Raw genomic sequence first — 21023 nt, 5'->3', positions numbered from 1 at the left:
ATATGACCTCAGCCCTGATCAGGCACCAGCTGTCTCTGTGCTGCAAAAGTGGACTTTACTCCAACTCAAGAGCAGCTGGATCTGAGCAAAAGCAACTCTGCTAAGAGGTACACTTATTCTTTCCAAATTAAGATTTCATTCCGTTTCCTTAAGTGTCTCGAGACAGGCCGGCAGGCAAAAGGAAAACCTTCCATTTCTTGTTGCAGAAGGATAAATTTCCCTTCCTTTTCATTGAGCCTTAAATGCAAAATTGTCTGTTCCCCTGAAGTAGCCAAGAATTCTATTGTGCTGTCCGACTGTTCTCTTGGTCTCTTTCAAGATCCCTTCCTGTCCTTTGTTTTTGTTTTTAAAATATTTTTATTCACAATTTCAGCAAAACAAAAATTTCAAAATATACCATATTCATTATTTTCCCCCCCCCGACTTCCCTCAGCTCCTCTCTCTGATTTCGTAGCACATATTATTCTCTGCATGTTATAAACTTGTACATATCCTTACATTATCTATCTTATCAGGTTATCAACCAATAAATTTGTGTATGTTTATTCAAACCCTGCCAAGGAGTTCCAGTTCATTTTGTTGTCTTTTTAGATAATTTGTAAAAAGCGCCCATTCTTCCTTAAAGTCCCAGTTGTCCTTGTCTCGCAGTTTGTATGTCAATTTCGCCAGTTCTGCATAAGTCACCAGTTTTTCTTGCCACTGTTCTTTCGTGCCCTTCTTCTCCTTTGCACTGGGGTTCAGAGAACAAGATCGTCAGGAGAGTTTTCCGATAAGATTTTTGTGTCTTCTCAAAGATCAGAGACACGAGATGATACGGATGCATCCCTTGTCTCCCAAGGTGGAGGAGACGAGTTGGTGGGCACCCAACATAATTTTAATTATAATTTTATTATTTATACCCCGCCCATCTGGCTGGGTTGCCCAGTGGCTAATAGGCTATGTTGGGCAAAAGATTGCCACAGGTTTGCATTGATTAGATCAGTGATGGCCAAACTTGGCCCTCCAGCTCTTTTGGGACTACAATTCCCATCATCGCTAGCTAACGGGACCAGCTAACGGGACCTCTGCAATGCAAGAATATGCAGCTGTCCCAAATGGGATCAAACCTGCAACCTTGTCGTTATCAGCGCCACGCTCTAAGCCAGCCTTTCTCAACCCGTGGGTCCCCAGATGTGGTTCAACTACAACTCCCATCACTCCTAGCTAGCAAGGCCAGAGCTCAGGGATGATGGGAGTTGTAGTCCAACAACATCTGGGCACACACAGGTTGAGAACCACTGCTCTAAGCTATGCAGGCTGATTCTGCTAAACTACAGCTCCCATCATCCCTGACCACTAGCCATGCCTGCTAGGGTTGATGGGAGTTGTAGTTCCGCATCACCTTGATGGCCAACAATTCCCAGCTCTGGGTTTAGACCTTGCATGTCAGGAAGGAGGCATTGGCCATCGGCAGGCAGGTCAGACATTAAACCAGGATCTGGTGATAGCTGCAACCTTGGGGTTATTGCCACCACGCTCTGATAGCACCAGCTGAGCTTTCCATTTGGGTGCTGCACTGTGGGTTAAACCACAGAGCCTAGGGCTTGCCGATCAGCAGGTCGGCGGTTTGAATCCCCGCAATGGAGTGAGCTCCCGTTGCTCTGTCCCAGCTCCTGCCAACCTAGCAGTTTGAAAGCACACCAGTGCAAGTAGATAAATAGGTACTGCTCTGGCGGGAAGGTAGACGGTGTTTCCGTGCGCTGCTCTGGTTTCGCCAGAAGTGGCCTAGTCATGCTGGCCACATGACCCGGAAGCTGTACGCCGGCTCCCTCGGCCAGTAAAGCGAGACGAGCGCCGCAACCCCAGAGTCGTCCGCAACTGGACCTAATGGTCAGGGGTCCCTTTACCTTTACCTTTAAGTATCCTTTGTGCCATTCGCGCGGGTCTTCTGCCAAGTTTCTCCTCCTGACAGATGTGGACTGGAAGACCGGTGGGAGAGCTGCCAAGCCCGGCGTTCACCGTGGACCTGGACACGGCGAAGAGGAATGCCGAGAAAATGAGGGACCGCTGCAAGGCCCTGGGCGTGGTCTTGAGGCCCCACATGAAAACCCACAAAACGCTGTGAGTGGCGTCATATTGGATTGTAATAATAAATTACAGGCGAGGCGGAGAGAGAGATCACATTACCATCTCGCTTGCAATTTGGCAGGTCAAGTACAGTGGTACCTTGGTTCTCTTTTTTTATATACATATTTTTTATTAACTTCAACATACCAATTATTATACATTCCACAGAACTTCACATCTTATACAATCTTTTTGGACTTCCATCAGCACCTTTGATGAGCCACCATTTTTATCATTTCTTCTGCATTTCTTAAATTCCTATTGCCTTTAATTATCTTAACTCACAATCCACCTCTTTAACCATTTTTGCAATAATTCAAATAATTTACCTCACAAAACTTCTTGCAAACCTACAAACGTAATCTGGTCATCACAATTACTTTTCAAATAGTACGTAAATTTACACCAGTCTTCTGTGAATCTCTGGCCCCGCAGGTTTCGAATTCTGCCGGTTAGTTTATCCAATTCTGAATAGTCCATCAATTTCATCCTCCATTCTTCTTTTGTCAGTAATTCTTCTTGCTTCCATTTTTGTGATAACTTGGTTCTCAAACGCCTTGGTACTCAAACAACTTGGAACACAAGCACCGCAAACCCGGAAGTATGTGTTCCGGTTTGCGAACTTTTTTTGGAAGCCAAACGTGCTCCGTTTTGAGTGTTACGCTTCCGATTTGGATATCACGCTTCCATTTTGAGTGTTATGCTGAGGTCTGCCTGTTTTTGCTATGTATTTTGTGTTTTTGTGGCTCTTTTTCGTTTTGTTTTTGTGATTGTGTGGAACCCAGTTCAGCTACTGATTGATTGATTGATTGTGTGACTGCAATACATTGTTTATTGCTTTCATTTTATGGATCAGTGGTCTCGTTAGATTGTAAAATCCATGTTAAATTTCTGTTTTAGGGGTTTTTAAAAATCTGGAACGGATTAATCCGTTTCGCATTACAGCGCGCCTTGGTTTCGGAATGCTTTGGTTTTGGAACGGACTTCCGGAACGAATTAAGCTTGAGAACCAACGTACCACTGTAAATCGAATTCCGAATCCTGAAAAAGGAACCGGATATCGAAATCCCGCACCTATGGCTTGAAATCTGCTCCAAACTTTGCAAAGCTTTCCCCTCAGTCTTCACATATTACCCTATAACAGTGGCGTAGCGTGGGGGGTGCAGGGGGGGCCGGCCGCACCGGGCGCAACATCTGGGGTTAGGGCAAATCCACAGGTTAGGGGGCGCAAATCCATGGGTTAGGGGGCGCAAATCCACGGGTTAGGGGGCGCAAATTACTTGCCTTGCCCCGGGTGCTGACAACCCACGCTACGCCACTGCCCTATAATTTGTTTATAATCATCCTTTTATAGCCCAAAGGCCATCGCCACCCTGCCCCTTGCTTTTTTGCAGGAATTTTGTATCTTGAGTCGCCAGATCTGTTCCACATTTTGCTAATCTGCTGGGAGACGGTCTGAGCAGTCTGTGGATTCCTTGTCTGGGTTTCCCGAACTGACTTGGTAATTGATCTCTCATGTGTAGGAGAAAGGATAGGTTCCGCATTGTGTTGCCGCCTGAGAAGGAAATTCCCAAGGATTTATTGCATTTCTATCCTTTTATCCAATCTATTAAGTCTCCTTTTTCAATAGGTAAAGGTAAATGGACCCCTGACCATTAGGTCCAGTCATGGCCAACTCTGGGGTTGCGGCGCTAATCTCGCTTTCTTGGCCGAGGGAGCCGGCGTACAGCTTCCAGGTCATGTGGCCAGCATGACTAAGCCGCTTCTGGAGAACCAGAGCAGCGCACGGTAACGCCGGAGTGGTACCTATTTATCTACTTGCATTTTGAGGTGCTTTCGAACTGCTAGGTGGGCAGGAGCAGGGACTGAGCAACGGGAGCTCACCCCGTCGCGGGGATTCGAACCGCCGACCTTCTGATCGGCAAGTTCTAGGCTCTGTGGTTTAACCCACAGCGCCACTCACGTCCCACGTCCCTTTTCCAATACCCTTTATCAAATTATATTACAAGTGCTAATCCAATCCTACTAACATTTTTAAATGTTTGCAATGCCCGTTCCTATATTCTGTAAAGTTAATCCATTCATTCCTATTTTTTTTTGTCTTCTTGGTGTCTAATCTTCCCAGTCAATTTCGACGGAGAAAAGCCTTTATGGTTTTGCGGATACAGTTTATGGCAGTGGTGTAACGTGGGTTGCCAGGGCCCGGAGCTGCTTGGGAGTGTGTGTGGAGTATGCATGGAAAGAGTAGAAGGGAAGTCACTGATACCTTAAGGATGTAAAAATGAGTACAGTTCTCAAACTTAATCCATTTTGGAAGTCCGTTCCAAAACCAAAGCATTCCAAAACCAAGGCGTGGTTTCCCATAGAAAGTAATGCAAAATGGATTAATCCATTCCAGACTTTTAAAAACAACCCCTAAAACAGCAATTTCACATGAATTTTACTCTCTAACAAGACCATTGATCCATAAAATGAAAGCAATAAGCAATGTACTGCAGTCACACAATCAATCCATCAGTAGCTGAACTGGGCTCCACACAGTCAGAAAAACAAAAACGCAAAATAAAGAGGAAAAACAGACAGACCTCAGCATAACATTCAAAATGGAAGTGTGGCACTCAAATCGGAAGCGTAACACTCAAAATAGAGCACGTTCGGCTTCTGAAAAACGTTTGCAAACCGGAACACTTACTTCCGGGTTTGCAGTATTTGGGTTCCATGTTGTTTGAGTACCAAGGCGTTTGAGAACCAAGGTACAACTGTACTTTAAATTGTGAATATTATAGGGGGAAATGAATATACATAATAATCATAATTGGGTTCTTCCCTCAGGGAGGGTGGAAGTCTCATGACCGGAGGCACCCTGAGGAAGATTGTGGTGTCCACATTGGCCGAGGGCCGATTCTTCGCCGATGGTGGCTTTGACGACATCCTCTACGCCTACCCTCTGCCTTTTGACAAGGTGGAAGAGTGTGCAGCCTTGGCCGAGAGGCTAGATGCCTTCCATGTCCTCGTGGACAGCCACGCGGCGCTGTCCCTCCTGAAGAAGAGGCCCTTGAGCCATGGGAAACGCTGGAAAGTGTGGCTGAAGATCGACTGCGAAAACCACCGAGGTACCGGGGGCTCTTGCCGGGGGCAGGCCAGCACCCGCTCTGCCAGGGTGGCTGGTGCAGGGCATCTCATTTGAGGGCGCAGAACTTAATACTAGGGATGCGGGTGGCGCTGTGGGTTAAACCACAGAGCCTAGGACTTACCGATCAGAAGGTAGGCGGTTCGAATCCTCGTGACGGGGTGAGCTCCCGTTGCTCGGTTCCTGCTCCTGCCAACCTAGCAGTTCGAAAGCACGTCAAAGTGCAAGTAGATAAATAGGTATCGCTCCAGCGGGAAGGTAAACGGCGTTTCCGTGCGCTGCTCTGATTCGCCAGAAGCGGCTCAGTCATGCTGGCCACATGACCTGGAAGCTGTACGCCGGCTCCCTCGGCCAGTAAAGCGAGATGAGCGCCGCAACCCCAGAGTCGACCGTGACTGGACCTAATGGTCAGGGGTCCCTTTACCTTTAACTTAATACTACAAGCTTTCGGCCAACCTTTAGCTGTCGGAAAGATGGCTTCACATTTGACTCTAGAATACTTTGGTATACAAAGGAGTTCATGGTTGACTCAATGTCTGCAAGGTTCCCAGGTCCTGGGGCTGCAAAACAAGCCCAAATCATCACCTCTCCACTATTGTGCTTGTGCTAATATGCTGTGTTTGGTTTTTGCTAAACGTGGCACTGTGCATTATGGCCAAACATCTTCACTTTGGTCTCGTCGGTCCAAATACATCTGCCTGGTGTTTTTATATGAGTAGAATGTGTCCTTTTGTATAAAACACATCTCTGGGTTATTTGTGGGGCCTGCCTGGTGTTTTTACATGTGTAGAATGTGTCCTTTTATTTAAAATGCATCTCTGGGTTATTTGTGGGGCGTAGGAATTCGTTCATATTTCTTTTTCAAAATATAGTCCAGCTTCCCACAAGGTCTGAGGGACAGTGGACCGGCCCCCTGCTGGAAAAGTTTGCAGGAGTTTCTTAATCTCAGGGTTGTGTGGGTCAATCCCCATGTTGGGCAAAACATCCTTGCATTGCTGGGGGAAGGGACTAGATGATTCTCCCTTCCAGCTCTATGATTCTATGGACTCCCCGTGCAAGGTGGAGCCTGGGGGTTTGGGGCGGGGCTTGGATACAAGGGGCGGAGCCACAGCTTCCTCCTCCTTGCTGCTGCTTGTGGAACTCAGCTGGGAGGAGGATGGAAGCAAAATGGGACGATTTGCCTCCAGTGGCCATTGGCCGCAACTCCTGCAATTGTTGGCTCTGTGGCGCCCCCTTGTGGATGTTGTTGTTTAGTCGTTTAGTCGTGTCTGACTCTTCATGACCCCCTGGACCAGAGCACGCCAGGCCCTCCTGTCTTCCACTGCCTCCCGCAGTTTGGTCAAACTCATGCTGGTAGCTTCGAGAACATTATCCAACCATCTCGTCCTCTGTCGTCCCCTTCTCCTTGTGCCCTCCATCTTTCCCAACATCAGGGTCTTTTCCAGGGAGTCTTCTCTTCTCATGAGGTGGCCAAAGTACTGGAGCCTCAGCTTCAGGATCTGTCCGTCCAGGGAGCACTCAGGGCTGATTTCCTTCAGAATGGAGAGGTTTGATCTTCTTGCAGTCCATGGGACTCTCAAGAGTCTCCTCCAGCACCAGAATTCAAAAGCATCCATTCTTCGGCGATCAGCCTTCTTTATGGCCCAGCTCTCACTTCCATACATCACTACTGGGAAAACCACAACTTTAACTATACGGATCTTTGTTGGCAAGGTGATGTCTCTGCTTTTTAAGATGCTGTCTAGGTTTGTCATCGCTTTTCTCCCAAGAAGCAGGCGTCTTTCAATTTCGTGACTGCTGTCACCATCTGCAGTGATCATGGAACCCAAGAAAGTAAAATCTCTCACTGCCTCCATTTCTTCCCCTTCTATTTGCCAGGAGGTGATGGGACCAGTGGCCATGATCTTCGTTTTTTTAATGTTGAGCTTCGGGCCATATTTTGCACTCTCCTCTTTCACCCTCATTAAAAGGTTCTTTAATTCCTCCTCACTTTCTGCCATCAAGGTTGTGTCATCTGCATATCTGAGGTTGTTGATATTTCTTCCGGCAATCTTAATTCCTGCTTGGGATTCATCCAGCACAGCCTTTCGCATGATGAATTCTGCATATAATAAGCAGGGAGACAATATGCAGCCTTGTATATTTCCCAATTTTGAACCAATCAGTTGTTCCATATCCAGTTCGAACTGTAGCTTCTTGTCCCACATAGAGATTTCTCAGGAGACAGATGAGGTGATCAGGCACTCCCTTTTCTTTAAGAACTTGCCATATTTTGCTTTCCGCCCTATCAAGTCCCAACGGGCACCAGCCAGAAAACTTGTGTGCCTTACCTCTCCCATCCCTTTTTCTCCGCTTTAATTCCAGCCGGCCTGAGGCATTCGGACCCCGCTGCCCTCGAGCTCGCCAAGGCCATCGCAGAAGGGGCCACCGAACTGGCAGGGATATACGCACACTGCGGCAATTCCTACAGCTGCCACGGAGCGTCCGAAATCCAGGCTGTGGCTCGCACCACCACTGTGTTGACCCTGAAGTTCATGGAGCAGTGAGTGCTTTTCAGCCTTCATTCGTTTGCAGTATATATTTATTTATTTGCAGCTTTAAATATCCCACCTTTTCCCCTACATGGAGCTCAAGGCAACGTACACTGTTTATTTAGTCCCCACAACAAGCCTGTGAGGTAGGTCAAACTGAGACGCAACGGCTGGCTTAATAATAATAATAATAATACAGTGGTGCCTCGCAAGACGAAATTAATTCGTTCCGCAAGTTTTTTCTTCTTGCGAGTTTTTCGTCTTGCGATGCACGGTTTCCCATAGGAATGCATTGAAAATCAATCAATGCGTTCCTATGGAAACCGACTTCAGACCAGGTCCGGGGACAGTCTGTCCCCCGACCTCTTCTGAAGGCTGGGGGGGGGGAACCAAGGGCTTTTCTTCCCACCCCCAGCATTTTAAAAAACCCTGGGACAGCGGAGGACTTCTCCGCTGTCCCGGGGCGATCTTAAAATGCTGGCGGGTGGCAGCGAAGCCTCCGCTGTCCGGGGCGATTTAAAAGCCCCTGGGAAGGCAGGCAGGGGGGACGAAGACTTTTGCCCCCCGCCTGCCTTCAGAAGAGGTCCTGGACCTCTTCTGAAGGCAGGCGGGGGGCAAAAGTCTTTGTCCCCCCTGCCTGCCTCCCAGGTCTCCGCCCCCCCTGCCAGGCTTCGGAGCAGCCTTCCGAAGCCTGGCGCGGGGAGAAGGTCCGAGGACAGTGGGGAAGACGCGCTGCGCTTCCCCGCTGTCACGGAGATTTCCCTATGGGCTTTTGTCTTGCGAAGGAAGCCCATAGGGAAATTCGTTTGGCGAAGCGCCTCCAAAACGGAAAACCCTTTCGTCTAGCGGGTTTTCCGTCTTGCGAGGCATTCGTCTTGCGGGGCACCACTGTAATAATAATAATAATAATAATAATAATAATAATAATAATAATAATACAGTCTTACCTCGGGTTGAATGTGCTCCGGGTTGAGCACATTCGAGTTGCACTCCGCAGCAACCTGGAAGTAACGGAGTGCGTTACTTCCAGGTCTCGCCACTCACGCATGCGCAGACGCTCAAGATGACGTCACGCGCATGCGCAGAAGCGGCAAAACGTGACCCACGCAGACGCGTCGTCGCTGCTTACGTTGCGTTCAGGATGCGAACGGGGCTCCGGAAGGGATCCCGTTCGCATCCTGAGGTACCACTGTAATAATAATAATTTATTATTTATACCCCGCCCATCTGGCTGGGTCTCCCCAGCCACTCTGGGCGGCTTCCAACAAAGTATTAAAATGCAGTGGTCTCTTAAACATTAAAAGCTTCCCTAAACAGGGCTGCCTTCAGGTGTCTTCTAAAAGTCTGGTAGTTGTTGTTCTCTTTGACATCTGGTGGGAGGGCGTTCCACAGGGTGGGCGCCACCACTGAGAAGGCCCTCTGCCTGGTTACCTGTAACTTGGCTTCTCACAGAGAGGGAACCGCCAGAAGGCCCTCGGAGCTGGACCCCAGTGTCCAGGCAGAACGATGGGGGTATACGCTCCTTCAGGTATACTGGGCCATTTAGGGCTTGAAAGGTCAGCACCAACACTTTGAATTGTGCTCGGAAACGTCCTGGGAGCCAATGTAGGTCTTTTAGGACCGGTGTTATGTGGTCTCAGTGGCCGCTCCCAGTCACCAGTCTGGGTGCCACATTCTGGATTAGTTGTAGTTTCCGGGTCACCTTCAAAGGTAGCCCCACGTAGAGCGCATTGCAGTATCTCTCGCTTCGATTACCAAGGTCACCCAGTGAGCTTCAGCACTGAAGGAGGATTCGAACTCAAGTCTGATATACTTCCACCACTCTGGCTTTGAGCCACTAGGAGCTGCCGTGGCTGAGTTGGCCCCAAACCCTGTCTTGCCCTAGTTTCGCAGAGCAAGGGGAGCAGCTGGCCAGATCTGGAACAGTCAAACAAGGGCGCCCAGGATCCGGTCCAATACAGGCTAGCAGGCATGACAAGGCAGCGGGATCCTGTGATCCTATAGAATCATAGAACTGTAGAGTTCGCAATCCCAACCTTAGGATTCCACATGTTAACGCTCTTTGATTGCATTCTTTAACACAAGTGTGCGACTACAAATAGCTGAGTTGGTAGAGCACGAGGCTCTTAATCTCAGGGTCACGGAATCGAACCCGTGTTGGGCAAGGAGATTCCTGCATTGCAGGGGGTTTGGCTACATGGCCTTCAGGATCCCCGTAGAATTCTGTGTACAGTATTTTTATTTTTATTATAAAAAGAGGTGGATTTTGTGTGCTTCCTCCCCCATGTGGCCACTAGGGGGCAGTGGGCTTTCAGCATCAATGGTCCCTTATGGTCCATAGCAGAAACAACTAAGTCTGTTTTGGTTTTCATTGTGTGTTTTTTATATTGCATTTTATGCTGTCAACCGCTCTGAGATCTGCAGGTATAGGTTGGTATGCAAAAAATCAGTGGATTTGTAACTGGCTGACTGACCGAACCCAAAGGGTGCTCATCAATGGTTCCTCTTCATCCTGGAGAAGAGTGACTAGTGGGGTGCCACAGGGTTCTGTCCTGGGCCCGGTCTTATTCAACATCTTTATCAACGACTTGGATGATGGACTCAAGGGCATCCTGATCAAATCTGCAGATGACACCAAACTGGGAGGGGTGGCTAACACCCCAGAGGACAGGATCACACTTCAAAACGACCTTGACAGATTAGAGAACTGGGCCAAAACAAACAAGATGAACTTTCACAGGGAGAAATGTAAAGTATTGCACTTGGGCAAAAAAAATGAGAGGCACAAATACAAGACGGGTGACACCTGGCTTGAGAGCAGTACGTGTGAAAAGGATCTAGGAGTCTTGGTTGACCACAAACTTGACATGAGCCAACAATGTGACGCGGCAGCTAAAAAAGCCAATGCAATTCTGGGCCTCATCAATAGGAGTATAGCATCTAGATCAAGGGAAGTAATAGTGCCACTGTATTCTGCTCTGGTCAGACCTCACCTGGAGTACTGTGTCCAGTTCTGGGCACCACAGTTCAAGAAGGACACTGACAAACTGGAACGTGTCCAGAGGAGGGCAACCAAAATGGTCAAAGGCCTGGAAACGATGCCTTATGAGGAACGGCTAAGGGAGCTGGGCATGTTTAGCCTGGAGAAGAGGAGGTTAAGGGGTGATATGATAGCCATGTTCAAATATATAAAAGGATGTCATATAGAGGAGGGAGAAAGGTTGTTTTCTGCTGCTCCAGAGAAGCGGACACGGAGCAATGGATCCAAACTACAAGAAAGAAGATTCCACCTAAACATTAGGAAGAACTTCCTGACAGTAAGAGCTGTTTGACAGTGGAATTTGCTGCCAAGGAGTGTGGTGGAGTCTCCTTCTTTGGAGGTCTTGAAGCAGAGGCTTGACAACCATATGTCAGGAGTGCTCTGATGGTGTTTCCTGCTTGGCAGGGGGTTGGACTCGATGGCCCTTGTGGTCTATTCCAACTCTATGATTCTGATTCTATGAAATTTAACAAATAATAATAATACAGCTTAACAAATATTGTTGTTTCCATACAATATTCACGTAGCATTTTGACTCCCCATTCTTAACTTCCATGATGTTCAAATAAAGATCTTAAACGTAGTACTTATTAACATATATCCTAATTACATTCCCTTATCGTTCTCGTTCCTTTGCCTATATTTCCCGCCTGCCTGCGATTTCCTTTGGCTGTCATATTTCCCCAGATAATCCGAAAAGCTTCTCTGCTCTTCCACGAACGTTTTTGTCTTTTGGGTCTCTTATTTTTGCCGTCCATTTTGCCGCCTCCGTACAAGTCCCGTAGTTTTAAATTCCACTCCTCTTTCGCCGGAACGTCTTCCAATGTTCTCTCCCTCTCTCTCTCCCTCTCTTTGCGAGGGTATGAGAAAGTTTCCTGTTTTATTGGGGCAAATTCCTCTCAGATGTTTCCGTGGAGGTTCAGATTAGTTGCAGGCAGGAAGTGGAACACAGTTTTAGGGGCAGGAGGAGGGATGGCGGAGTGGGGGGGGGGGAGAGGAGAATAAAGCAAGGGGGGGGGGTTGCAGACACAATACTTTCCAGGCCAGGCCTTTAAATCACCCACATGCAAAGCAGACGAGAAAGAGGGGGATTCGCCGGAGAGACCACCGTCCTCCAGAACGCACCTCCTTTTCCAGCCTAAGTTCAGAGCCTTTGATGTGAGCTTTGATGTGATGGGAACTCAGAGCAATCAGGTGGGACAGCGTACCCTCCAACATTTCTCTGGTGAAAACAGGGATGTCCCGTTCCAAAACAATAATTTTTGCTGTTTATACCCCACACTTCTTACTGGGTTGCCCCAGCCGCTCTGGGCAGCTTCCAACATATATATAAAAGACATAATTAAACATTAAAAAAACCCCAAACTTCCCCATACAGGATTGCCTTCAGACAGGTCGGGGGTCAGATAACTCCATACCCTCCAAAATTTCCCCTGTGAAAATAGGGGCATCCTACCATACCCTCCAACATTTATCTGATGAAAACAGGGACGTCCCGTTCTGTCATGATAATTTTTGCTACTTATACCCCACACAACTTACTGGGCTGCCCCAGCCACTCTGGGAAGCTTCCAACATATATAAAAAGCTACCCTGGGTGGCTTCCAGTATGTATAAAAACATAATAAAATGTCAGACATTAAAACCTACCCGATACAGGGCTGCCTTAAAAAAAAATAAAAATAAAATAAAAAAGTTCAGAGCCTTTGATGTGAGCTTTGATGTGATGGGAACTCAGAGCAATCAAATGGGACAGCGTACCCTCCAACATTTCTCTGGTGAAAACAGGGATGTCCCGTTCCAAAACAATAATTTTTGCTGTTTATACCCCACACATCTTACTGGGTTGCCCCAGCCGCTCTGGGCAGCTTCCAACATATATATAAAAGACATAATTAAACGTTAAAAAAACCCCAAACTTCCCCATACAGGATTGCCTTCAGACAGGTCGGGGGTCAGATAACTCCATACCCTCCAAAATTTCCCCTGTGAAAATAGGGGCATCCTACCATACCCTCCAACATTTATCTGATGAAAACAGGGATGTCCTGTTCTGTCATGATAATTTTTGCTACTTATACCCCACACATCTAACTGAGTTGCCCCAGCCACTCTGGGAAGCTTCCAACATATATAAAAAGCTACCCTGGGCGGCTTCCAGTATGTATAAAAACATAATAAAATGTCAGACATTAAAACCTACCTGATGCAGGGCTGCCTTAAAAAAAAATAAAAATAAAAATAAAAAAATTAAACGTTAAAAAACCCAAAACTTCCCCATACAGGATTGCCTTCAGATGGCTCGGGGTTTGGATAACTCCATACCCTCCAACTTTTCTCCAGTGAAAATAGGGACGTCCTAAGGAAAAGTGCCTGTTGTCTTTGTCCATGGAGTTTTCTTGGCAAGGATACTGGATTGGCTTGCCGGTTCCTTCTCCAGGTGGATCACGTTTGGTCAAAACTCTCCACTATGACCTGTCCATCTTGGGTGACCCTGCACGACATAGCTCATAGCTTCTCTGAGTTATTCAAGCCCCTTCGCCACGGCAAGGCAGTGATCCATGAAGGGGATTGATTCAAAATGGGGAAAGGAATACAACAAGGCTGTATATTGTCTCCCTGCTTATTTAACTTATATGTAGAATTCATCATGCGAAAGGCTGGGCTGGATGAATCCCGAGCTGGAATTAAGATTGCCGGAAGAAATATCAACAACCTCAGATATGCAGATGACACAACCTTGATGGCAGAAACTGAGGAGGAATTAAAGAACCTTTTAATGAGGGTGAAAGAGGAGAGCACAAAATATGGTCTGAAGCTCAACATCAAAAAAACGAAGATCATGGCCACTGGGCCCATCACCTCCTGGCAAATAGAAGGGGAAGAAATGGAGGCAGTGAGAGATTTTACTTTCTTGGGATCCATGATCACTGCAGATGGTGACAGCAGCCACGAAATTAAAAGACGCCTGCTTCTTGGGAGAAAAGCAATGACAAACCTAGACAGCATCTTAAAAAGCAGAGACATCACCTTGCCGACAAAGGTCCATATAGTTCAAGCTATGGTTTTCCCAGTAGTGATGTATGGAAGTGAGAGCTGGACCATCAAGAAGGCTGATCGCCGAAAAATGGATGCTTTTGAATTCTGGTGCTGGAGGAGACTCTTGAGAGTCCCATGGACTGCAAGAAGACCAAACCTCTCCATTCTGAAGGAAATCAGCCCTGAGTGCTCACTGGAAGGACAGATCCTGAAGCTGAGGCTCACATACTTTGGCCACCTCATGAGAAGAGAAGACTCCCTGGAAAAGACCCTGATGTTGGGAAAGATGGAGGGCACAAGGAGAAGGGAACGACAGAGGACGAGATGGTGGGACAGTGTTCTTGAAGCTACCAGCATGAGTTTGACTAAACTGTGGGAGGCAGTGGAAGACAGAAGTGCCTGGTGTGCTCCGGTCCAGGGGGTCACGAAGAGTCGGACACGGTATGATGTATCTGCGGGGGGGGGGTCTTGAGCTACACCCCTTCTGTGATGTATGTATGATGTTCCTGAGGGTGGTCTTGATCTACAGGGTGGCAATTTCAAAAGTCTTGTGCGCCATTGTTCTGTGTTCCTCCTCCTTTCCTGTGTGTGAGGGGAGCACCCTGTTGCAACAGATCAATAAAGATCAGGCTTACTAGCTGCTTTGCTTCTCAATATTCTCTGGTTGGCCTCTGTTATTTTCTCCTACCAATAGGGAACCTATGTTAGGACTCTATATGGGCTCTTGGATACCCTGTAAGGGGAAAAGGACAGATTTTGTTTACAAAATGGCTAGTGGCCATCGATCGTCGTCTCCCCGTGGTCATCTCTGTGTCTTGTGGCAGCGAGTCCTACGGGTTAATCCTTGTACTGCCCTACGCTTGCCTCCCATCCTGGTGGCATCTCGGGGGCATCTCCCTCTCCCCCCCCACCTGCTTATGGGTCAGAGGACTCCTGCACACAAGCCAGCTGCCCTTGATGTCCTCCACCAGTTAAAAAGGCCATAAATGCAGCTCTCTGGCTTGCTTTTACGAGGCACCCGGCTAATATTATGCTGTGTCCCTCCTCCTCCTCCTCCCTTAGTTTCAGGTGAGGGCCTTTGAATTCAGGTGAGGGCCTTTGAAGCTACCTCTTCAAAGGCCCCGGGAAAGTTGGGGCTGATGTTTGCCAACGCAACTTGCAAACACACCCACACAAAGCCAGATCCCGGTTCACACCCAGGAGGGAATGGCTGGGGAGGTTTAGCGCATGGCTGTGAATGGGGGGAGGGTGGAGTAATTTTTTGCATTGGGGAAGCGTACCCTCCAACATTACAATGATATACACTGAAATTCAGCCAGGGGGATTTGAGGAAGTCACTGAATAATGTTACTAAGATTGGATTAAGTATAATTAAGATGTATGTATGTATGTATGTACGTTTCTTTAAATTTTTTGGGAAATCAATAAAAAAAATTGAAAAAAGAAAAATTGCTTTCTTTTATCCGTTCTGATTCTTCCAATATTCGCCTTCATTGAGGACTGGATTCTTGGTTTGCTCAAAAGCTGGCATAATAATAATAATAATAATAATAATAATAATAATAATAATAATTTATTATTTATACCCCGCCCATCTGGCTGAGTTTCCCCAGCCACTCTGGGCGGCTGCCAATCAGTGTTAAAAACAGTACAGCGTTACATATTAAAAACTTCCCTGAACAGGGCTGCCTTAAGATGTCTTCTGAATGTCAGGTAATTATTTATCTTTTTGACATCTGAAGGGAGGGTGTTCCACAGGGCGAGTGCCACTACCGAGAAGGCCCTCTGCCTGGTTCCCTGTAGCCTCACTTCTCGCAATGAGGGAACCGCCAGAAGGCCCTCGGAGCTGGACCTCAGTGTCCGGGCTGAACGATGGGGGTGGAGACGCTCCTTCAGGTATACAGGCATTCTGTGCCGGGTCTCATATATTCAGAAACCATCTTCCTGGTAATTCAGGAGTATCATCTCCCTGCCTTACAAGCCTTTTCCCACCTGGCCTGGGCAGGCAGGGCGTGGACTGACTCCAGCTGCAAAAGCTGAGACTGTTGTACAGACTCCTGGGCCCGGGTTATGTTTGGAGGGTTCTTGCTGTTGGATTTTTTGTATCTTGGTTCTAGCTCTTGTTGTGATCTGTGTGGAAATGGTTCCGTTCGGTTGTGCTTTTTTAAAAAATGTTTTATTTAGCTCAGATGGTGGAGAATGAGACTTTTCATTTCAGGGTTGTGCGTTCGAATCCCACCTGGGGGGTCCCTTCCAACTCTGCAATTCCATGATGTCAGAGCTGCTCTCCGATCCCAGCTCACAGAGGATCACGCTAGCCAGCGTTCGCTTTATAAAAGTCTTTATTGAGTTACAGTTTCCATTTCCAAGCTGCTGCGTGCAACTCTACGTCTTATGGCTAGACCGGCGAAGCTCCGTCTGAATCTCCGCCCCTCGTACACCAACTTAATATCCTCGCCTTACTCCACCTTTTCCGCCTGACCGTCCTTCTCTGGGTCCCTCTGCCCCCCGTGGTCTCCTCCCTCCGGGACTCCTCTGACGCTGACCCCCCGGACCCTCCTGTCTCCTTGCGTCGGGCTTTAGGACCTGGCTCCCTTTCCGGGCTGCTTACTGCGCCGCCTTCCTGTGCATTTGAACTTGGCGCGCGCGCCCAGCCTTCCACTTTCCGCTTGACCGTTTCTTCGCTCCCCGATGGGGGTGTGGTCACTCCTGACTCATGCCCTCCTCCCTGCTGCGAGCTGCCAGGGCTCGATCCCTGACGTCCTTCCTCTCCACTGCGCTCTGGTGGGGACGCTGGCCCCGATTTCCAACTGCTGCCCTCTGAACCCCCGCTGGTCCCTTCCTCCTGGGGTGTCCCCCTAGGCCCCCCCTTTGCTCTGGCCACTGGCGCCCCTTTCTGTGAATCTTCCGATTCACTGGAAAGACTCGGAGATCTCGGGTCGTCGTCATCACTCATCCTTTCTTCGGACTCCTCCCCCTCGCTCTCTGTTTCCTCCCTTGCCCTCGCCTCTGCTCCTGAACCCCTGACACATGACTACTTTTGTGATGCTGTAATTATGCAGAAAGTCCAGGATACAAATAAAAAATTACGTGTGCATGCATGCCTATTGCTCACAATTCTATCCAATTCTGCAGACTGCAGAGAGTTTGAGGACCGGGACATTCGCAGGAAAACCAAAATGCTTGTTGACAAACTATTGTACTACCAACCTTACTGTGTGCTTGTGAAACGTGGACCACGCCACCTCCAACTCCTTGAAAGATTCCATCAACAGTGTCTCCGAAAAATTTTACACATCACTTGGGAAGACAGGCGAACTAATATCAGTGTACTGGCAGAAGCAAAGGTCACCAGTGTTGAAGCAATGATTCTTCAACATCAACTTCGTTGGACTGGTCATGTTGTGCGGATGCCTGATGATTGTCTTCCAAAGCAATTATTCCCAACTTAAAAAGGGAAAGCGTAATGCTGGTGGTCAACAAAAGAGGTTTAAAGACTGTCTCAAGGCAAATCTTAAAAGATGTAGTATAAACACTGTCAACTGGGAAACACTGGCCTGTGAGCGCTCCAGTTGGAGAACAGCCTTTACTGAAGGTGTCATGGGCTCTGAAGACACTCGAACTCAGGACACAAGGGAGAAACGTCCTAAGAGGAAGGCACGCTTGGCAAACCCACACCGTGATCAACTCCTGCCCGGAAACCAATGTCCCCACTGTGGAAGGACGTGTGGATCCAGAATTGGCCTCCACAGTCGCTTACAGACTCATTGTTAAAACCGTGTTTACGGAAGACAATCTTACTGGACTACGAGATTTCCCCTAAACTTGTTAGTTTTTGGAGTGCTCCAAGACCATTAGTTTTTGGAGCTGAGGTATTATTATTAATTATTTCCCCCCTTTATTTTACTCCAGACTTTGATTTCCCATACAATGAACATGGCACAAAATATTGGTATTCAAAAAGACCTTTATTTAAAAAACAAAAATTAGAAAGGCATTTATTTATTTATTTAGAAAACTGAAGCTGCCTGGCTTAGGTGGTTGGGCAACTGTCCCTGCAAAATAGGAGCACTTGGAAGGTTTGCTTGCACTGTGGGGTTATTTTACATAACATTTCTCTCTGAATTCACGCCCCTTATTGGGGCGTCCCCAATAAGGTTGGGGTGACAAAAGCAGTTGTGATTTCTTTTTATTTTCTTGGCCTCTGCGAAGGCGAGATGAGCCCAAGAGCCCAGAGGGCGCAAATGTTGGCAACTCATTTCTGTGCCCAGGGTGGCCCTGCCTGCCCCCAAACTACTAGGGCTGCTCCCCCCCTCCAGAAACTGCCTCTTTCCCCTCATTCGCCATGTCCGTTTGTGACATCACAGGAAGTTGGTAGATGTCTATGACATCACAGGGAGTCTGTCGCCATGGGGAAACATCTGCACAGCCCTCACTGGCCTCACAATGGGGGGGCACCTCAGCAGTCATTAAAAATGAGGTGTGTCCCCCCTCATTGTGAGGCCTGGGAGGGCTGTGCAGATGTTTCCCCAGCTGTGGCCATTGGTTACCAACTCCCTGTGATGTCACAAGGGGGTGCAGCCCCCTCTTCCTGTGACATCACTACTTAGAGATTTCCCATAGAATAAAAACATGGCACAAAACAGGGATTTCTTTTCAGAAAACGTTTATTTTGTAAAAAATTAGAAAGCCGCTTATTTAGAAAACAGGAGCTGTCTGGCTTAAGTCCTGCGGTTCTCTTCATGACTTTCACGGCTGGTCTTGGGGGAAACCTTGCCGGCTCTGGCTGTTCCTGAAAGGCAAAGGCAAACAGATGAGTGGGGTGGCCACCATCTGACAGCGTCAACCCAGACTCCCCTGGCTTCCGCCTGGCAACTTCACCCCTGGCAGGCCTGCGCAATGGGCAGGCTCCCGGAGATGAAGGAAAACCAGTTTTCGTTCACAGATAGCAGCCAGCTTCATCAGACTTGCAGCCTCCGCTGGCGTCTATTTGTGAAGTCCGCTGGCTCCAGTTGAGCACCTCCATGGCTGTGCCGGACATCTTCCCTCCTCGATTTGGCCATCCGTTTAATGTCAAGAGGCCTAGGCCTTTTGTCATTAAATGGATGGACCAAAGACACGGGTGAATGCCAGCCATGTCCACAATAGCAGCCAGCTTCATCAGCCTTGCGGCCTCGGTTGGCGTCTATTTGTGAACACAGGCTTCACCTAGACGCCTCCACGAGCTGCCGAACGGGCAACTTCACCTCCTCACTACCAGCTGGTCACACCTGCAAATATCAGCCAGCTTCAGCTTAGGGCGTCCACTGACATCATTTAAATGCAAATGCAAATCACAACTGGTTTCTGCCTAGGGGCATTCACCCGCTGCCCTCGCGGCAGCTTCCCTCCTCGGTTTGGCTGCCTTAATAAACTAGACTTCCAAACCACAGTTTGCATCCATTTTGACAGGCGTAGCCTCGCGGCATCCACTAGCCTGAATGCAAACTCTTCCGGCATCCATCCACCACCAACAGCCTGGCCAGGTCCATCGCCAGGCGTAAGCCAGCTTCAGAGCTGAATATCGGCCGCCTTCAGGTAGCGATCCCACTAGCAAGTCAACTGGAACTTGCCTTCTCCTTGCTCCACAGCATCCCAACGCCAGGCGATCGCCTCCTTCCGCTTGCTAGCTTGCCGCCACCATCTGGTCTTGGGGAAAACCTCGCCGGCATTGGATGTCCCTGAAAGGCAAAGGCAAACACGTTGATGGGATGGCGACTATCACAGCGTCCACCCAGACTCTTCCACAGGCTTTGGTCTGACAACTTCATCCCTGACTGGCCTGCCCCGTCCAGGCAGGTTGCAGAAGTGGAGGTTCACCAGTTTGAAGCGGTAGATCCACATGGGACTACACCGGTTCCCCTGCTTTCCACCTCTAGGGCTGTGCCGGGTAGTTGCCCTCCTCGCTTTGGCCGTCGACGTAGGGTCAAGAGCTCTACGAATGTCAGCAAGCTGACATTCTCAAAAGGTAGGTCTGTTGACCTTAGGTTGAGGGCCAAAGACACAGGTGAATGTCACCAGATAGCGTTCACAAATGGATCGGCCAGCTGACATCCCCAAATGTGAACCTGGCTTCACCTAGGCGCCACCACTAGAAGCCGATGGGCAACTTTCCCTCACCACAGAATCCGCCTAGGGACACTCACCCGCCGCCAAAGGGGCAGCTTCCCTCCTCGGCTTGTCCGCCTGTTAATAAACAAACTAGGCTTCCAAACCCGCTTGCATCCCCTCGGCCAGTCTTGTAGCCTTGCGGCATCAACCAGGCACTGAATGCAAACCTTCCGGCAATCCGTCCACCACCAACAGCCGCGCCAGGTCCATTGCCAGACCTCCCCCTGCTTCAGAGCTGAATTTCATCCACCTTCAAGTGCGATCCCACCAGCAAGTAAACCTCAACTTGCCTTCTCCTTGCTCCACAGCATCCCAGTGCCGGGCAATCGCCTCCTTCCTCCGGCCAGCTTGCCCCACGGGGCAGGGGACCACCCGAGCTGAGTGCCTCCACTGAGGCAACTGCCTCGGCCTTTGACTTGGCCAGCATTTATACCCTCTCAGCTGCCCAATGTTTTTGTGGCCTCACAATGGCAGCATCTGGGGAGGCATCCCCATCACCCCTCAGACCTCACAATGAGGGGCGCGGCTCAGCAGCCATTGGCTCCTTGGCTTTTGACCAAGGAGATATATAACACCCCCCTCCCCAATTTGTGCCAGTATCTGTGAAGGCCACACCAGATACCCAGGGGGGCAGGAGGGGGGCATTTTTTCAGCACAGTGGTTGCGTTTCCCTCCACACAGCATTGGTCAAACACACAAATAAACAGAACAATGAAAGTGAGTCTCATCTATGCACAGGAATATTTTCAAGGAGTGACATGCAGGGAGAAAGTTATCATCTCAGGAAAAAAGCACCTTTTCATCAAAAAATCATTTATTGTATTTGACTAAAAGCCATTAAAGATCCAGTTCCAGAAGCAGCCAATCCAATAAAACTTATTAAGAAAGACCCAGAAACAAGCAACTATTTACAATAACTCAAATTAATGAATCCCAATAAGGCTGTTTTATATGTGACAAGCATCTCAGTCAGGTAATAGCCAACCTATTTTCCCTTCTGGGTTCTGTCCCTTTAGCGGTGCCAACA

At 48.5% G+C, this 21023-nt stretch overlaps 1 protein-coding gene across 2 annotated transcripts in view; it reads left to right on the top strand.

Annotated features, from left to right (window-relative positions):
- LOC114607579 (D-serine dehydratase-like) overlaps window positions 1-21023 on the top strand; it is a 33902-nt gene continuing 12879 nt past the window's right edge. Inside the window, exons 1-4 of one of the 2 annotated variants that reach the window (XM_028750905.2) lie at window positions 1-107; window positions 1952-2100; window positions 4939-5219; window positions 7601-7778. In XM_028750905.2, coding sequence (XP_028606738.2) covers window positions 1952-2100; window positions 4939-5219; window positions 7601-7778 — 608 coding nt within the window. In that variant the 5' untranslated portion in view covers window positions 1-107. The remainder of the gene's footprint in view (window positions 108-1951; window positions 2101-4938; window positions 5220-7600; window positions 7779-21023) is intronic. The other variant, XM_028750906.2, reaches the window with a different exon arrangement.

Source organism: Podarcis muralis, chromosome 12, assembly GCF_964188315.1.
Source record: "Podarcis muralis chromosome 12, rPodMur119.hap1.1, whole genome shotgun sequence".
Taxonomy (NCBI): Eukaryota; Metazoa; Chordata; class Lepidosauria; order Squamata; family Lacertidae; genus Podarcis; species Podarcis muralis.
The sequence above is the reverse complement of the archived record's forward strand: the minus strand, read 5'-3'. Positions and strand labels throughout refer to the sequence as shown.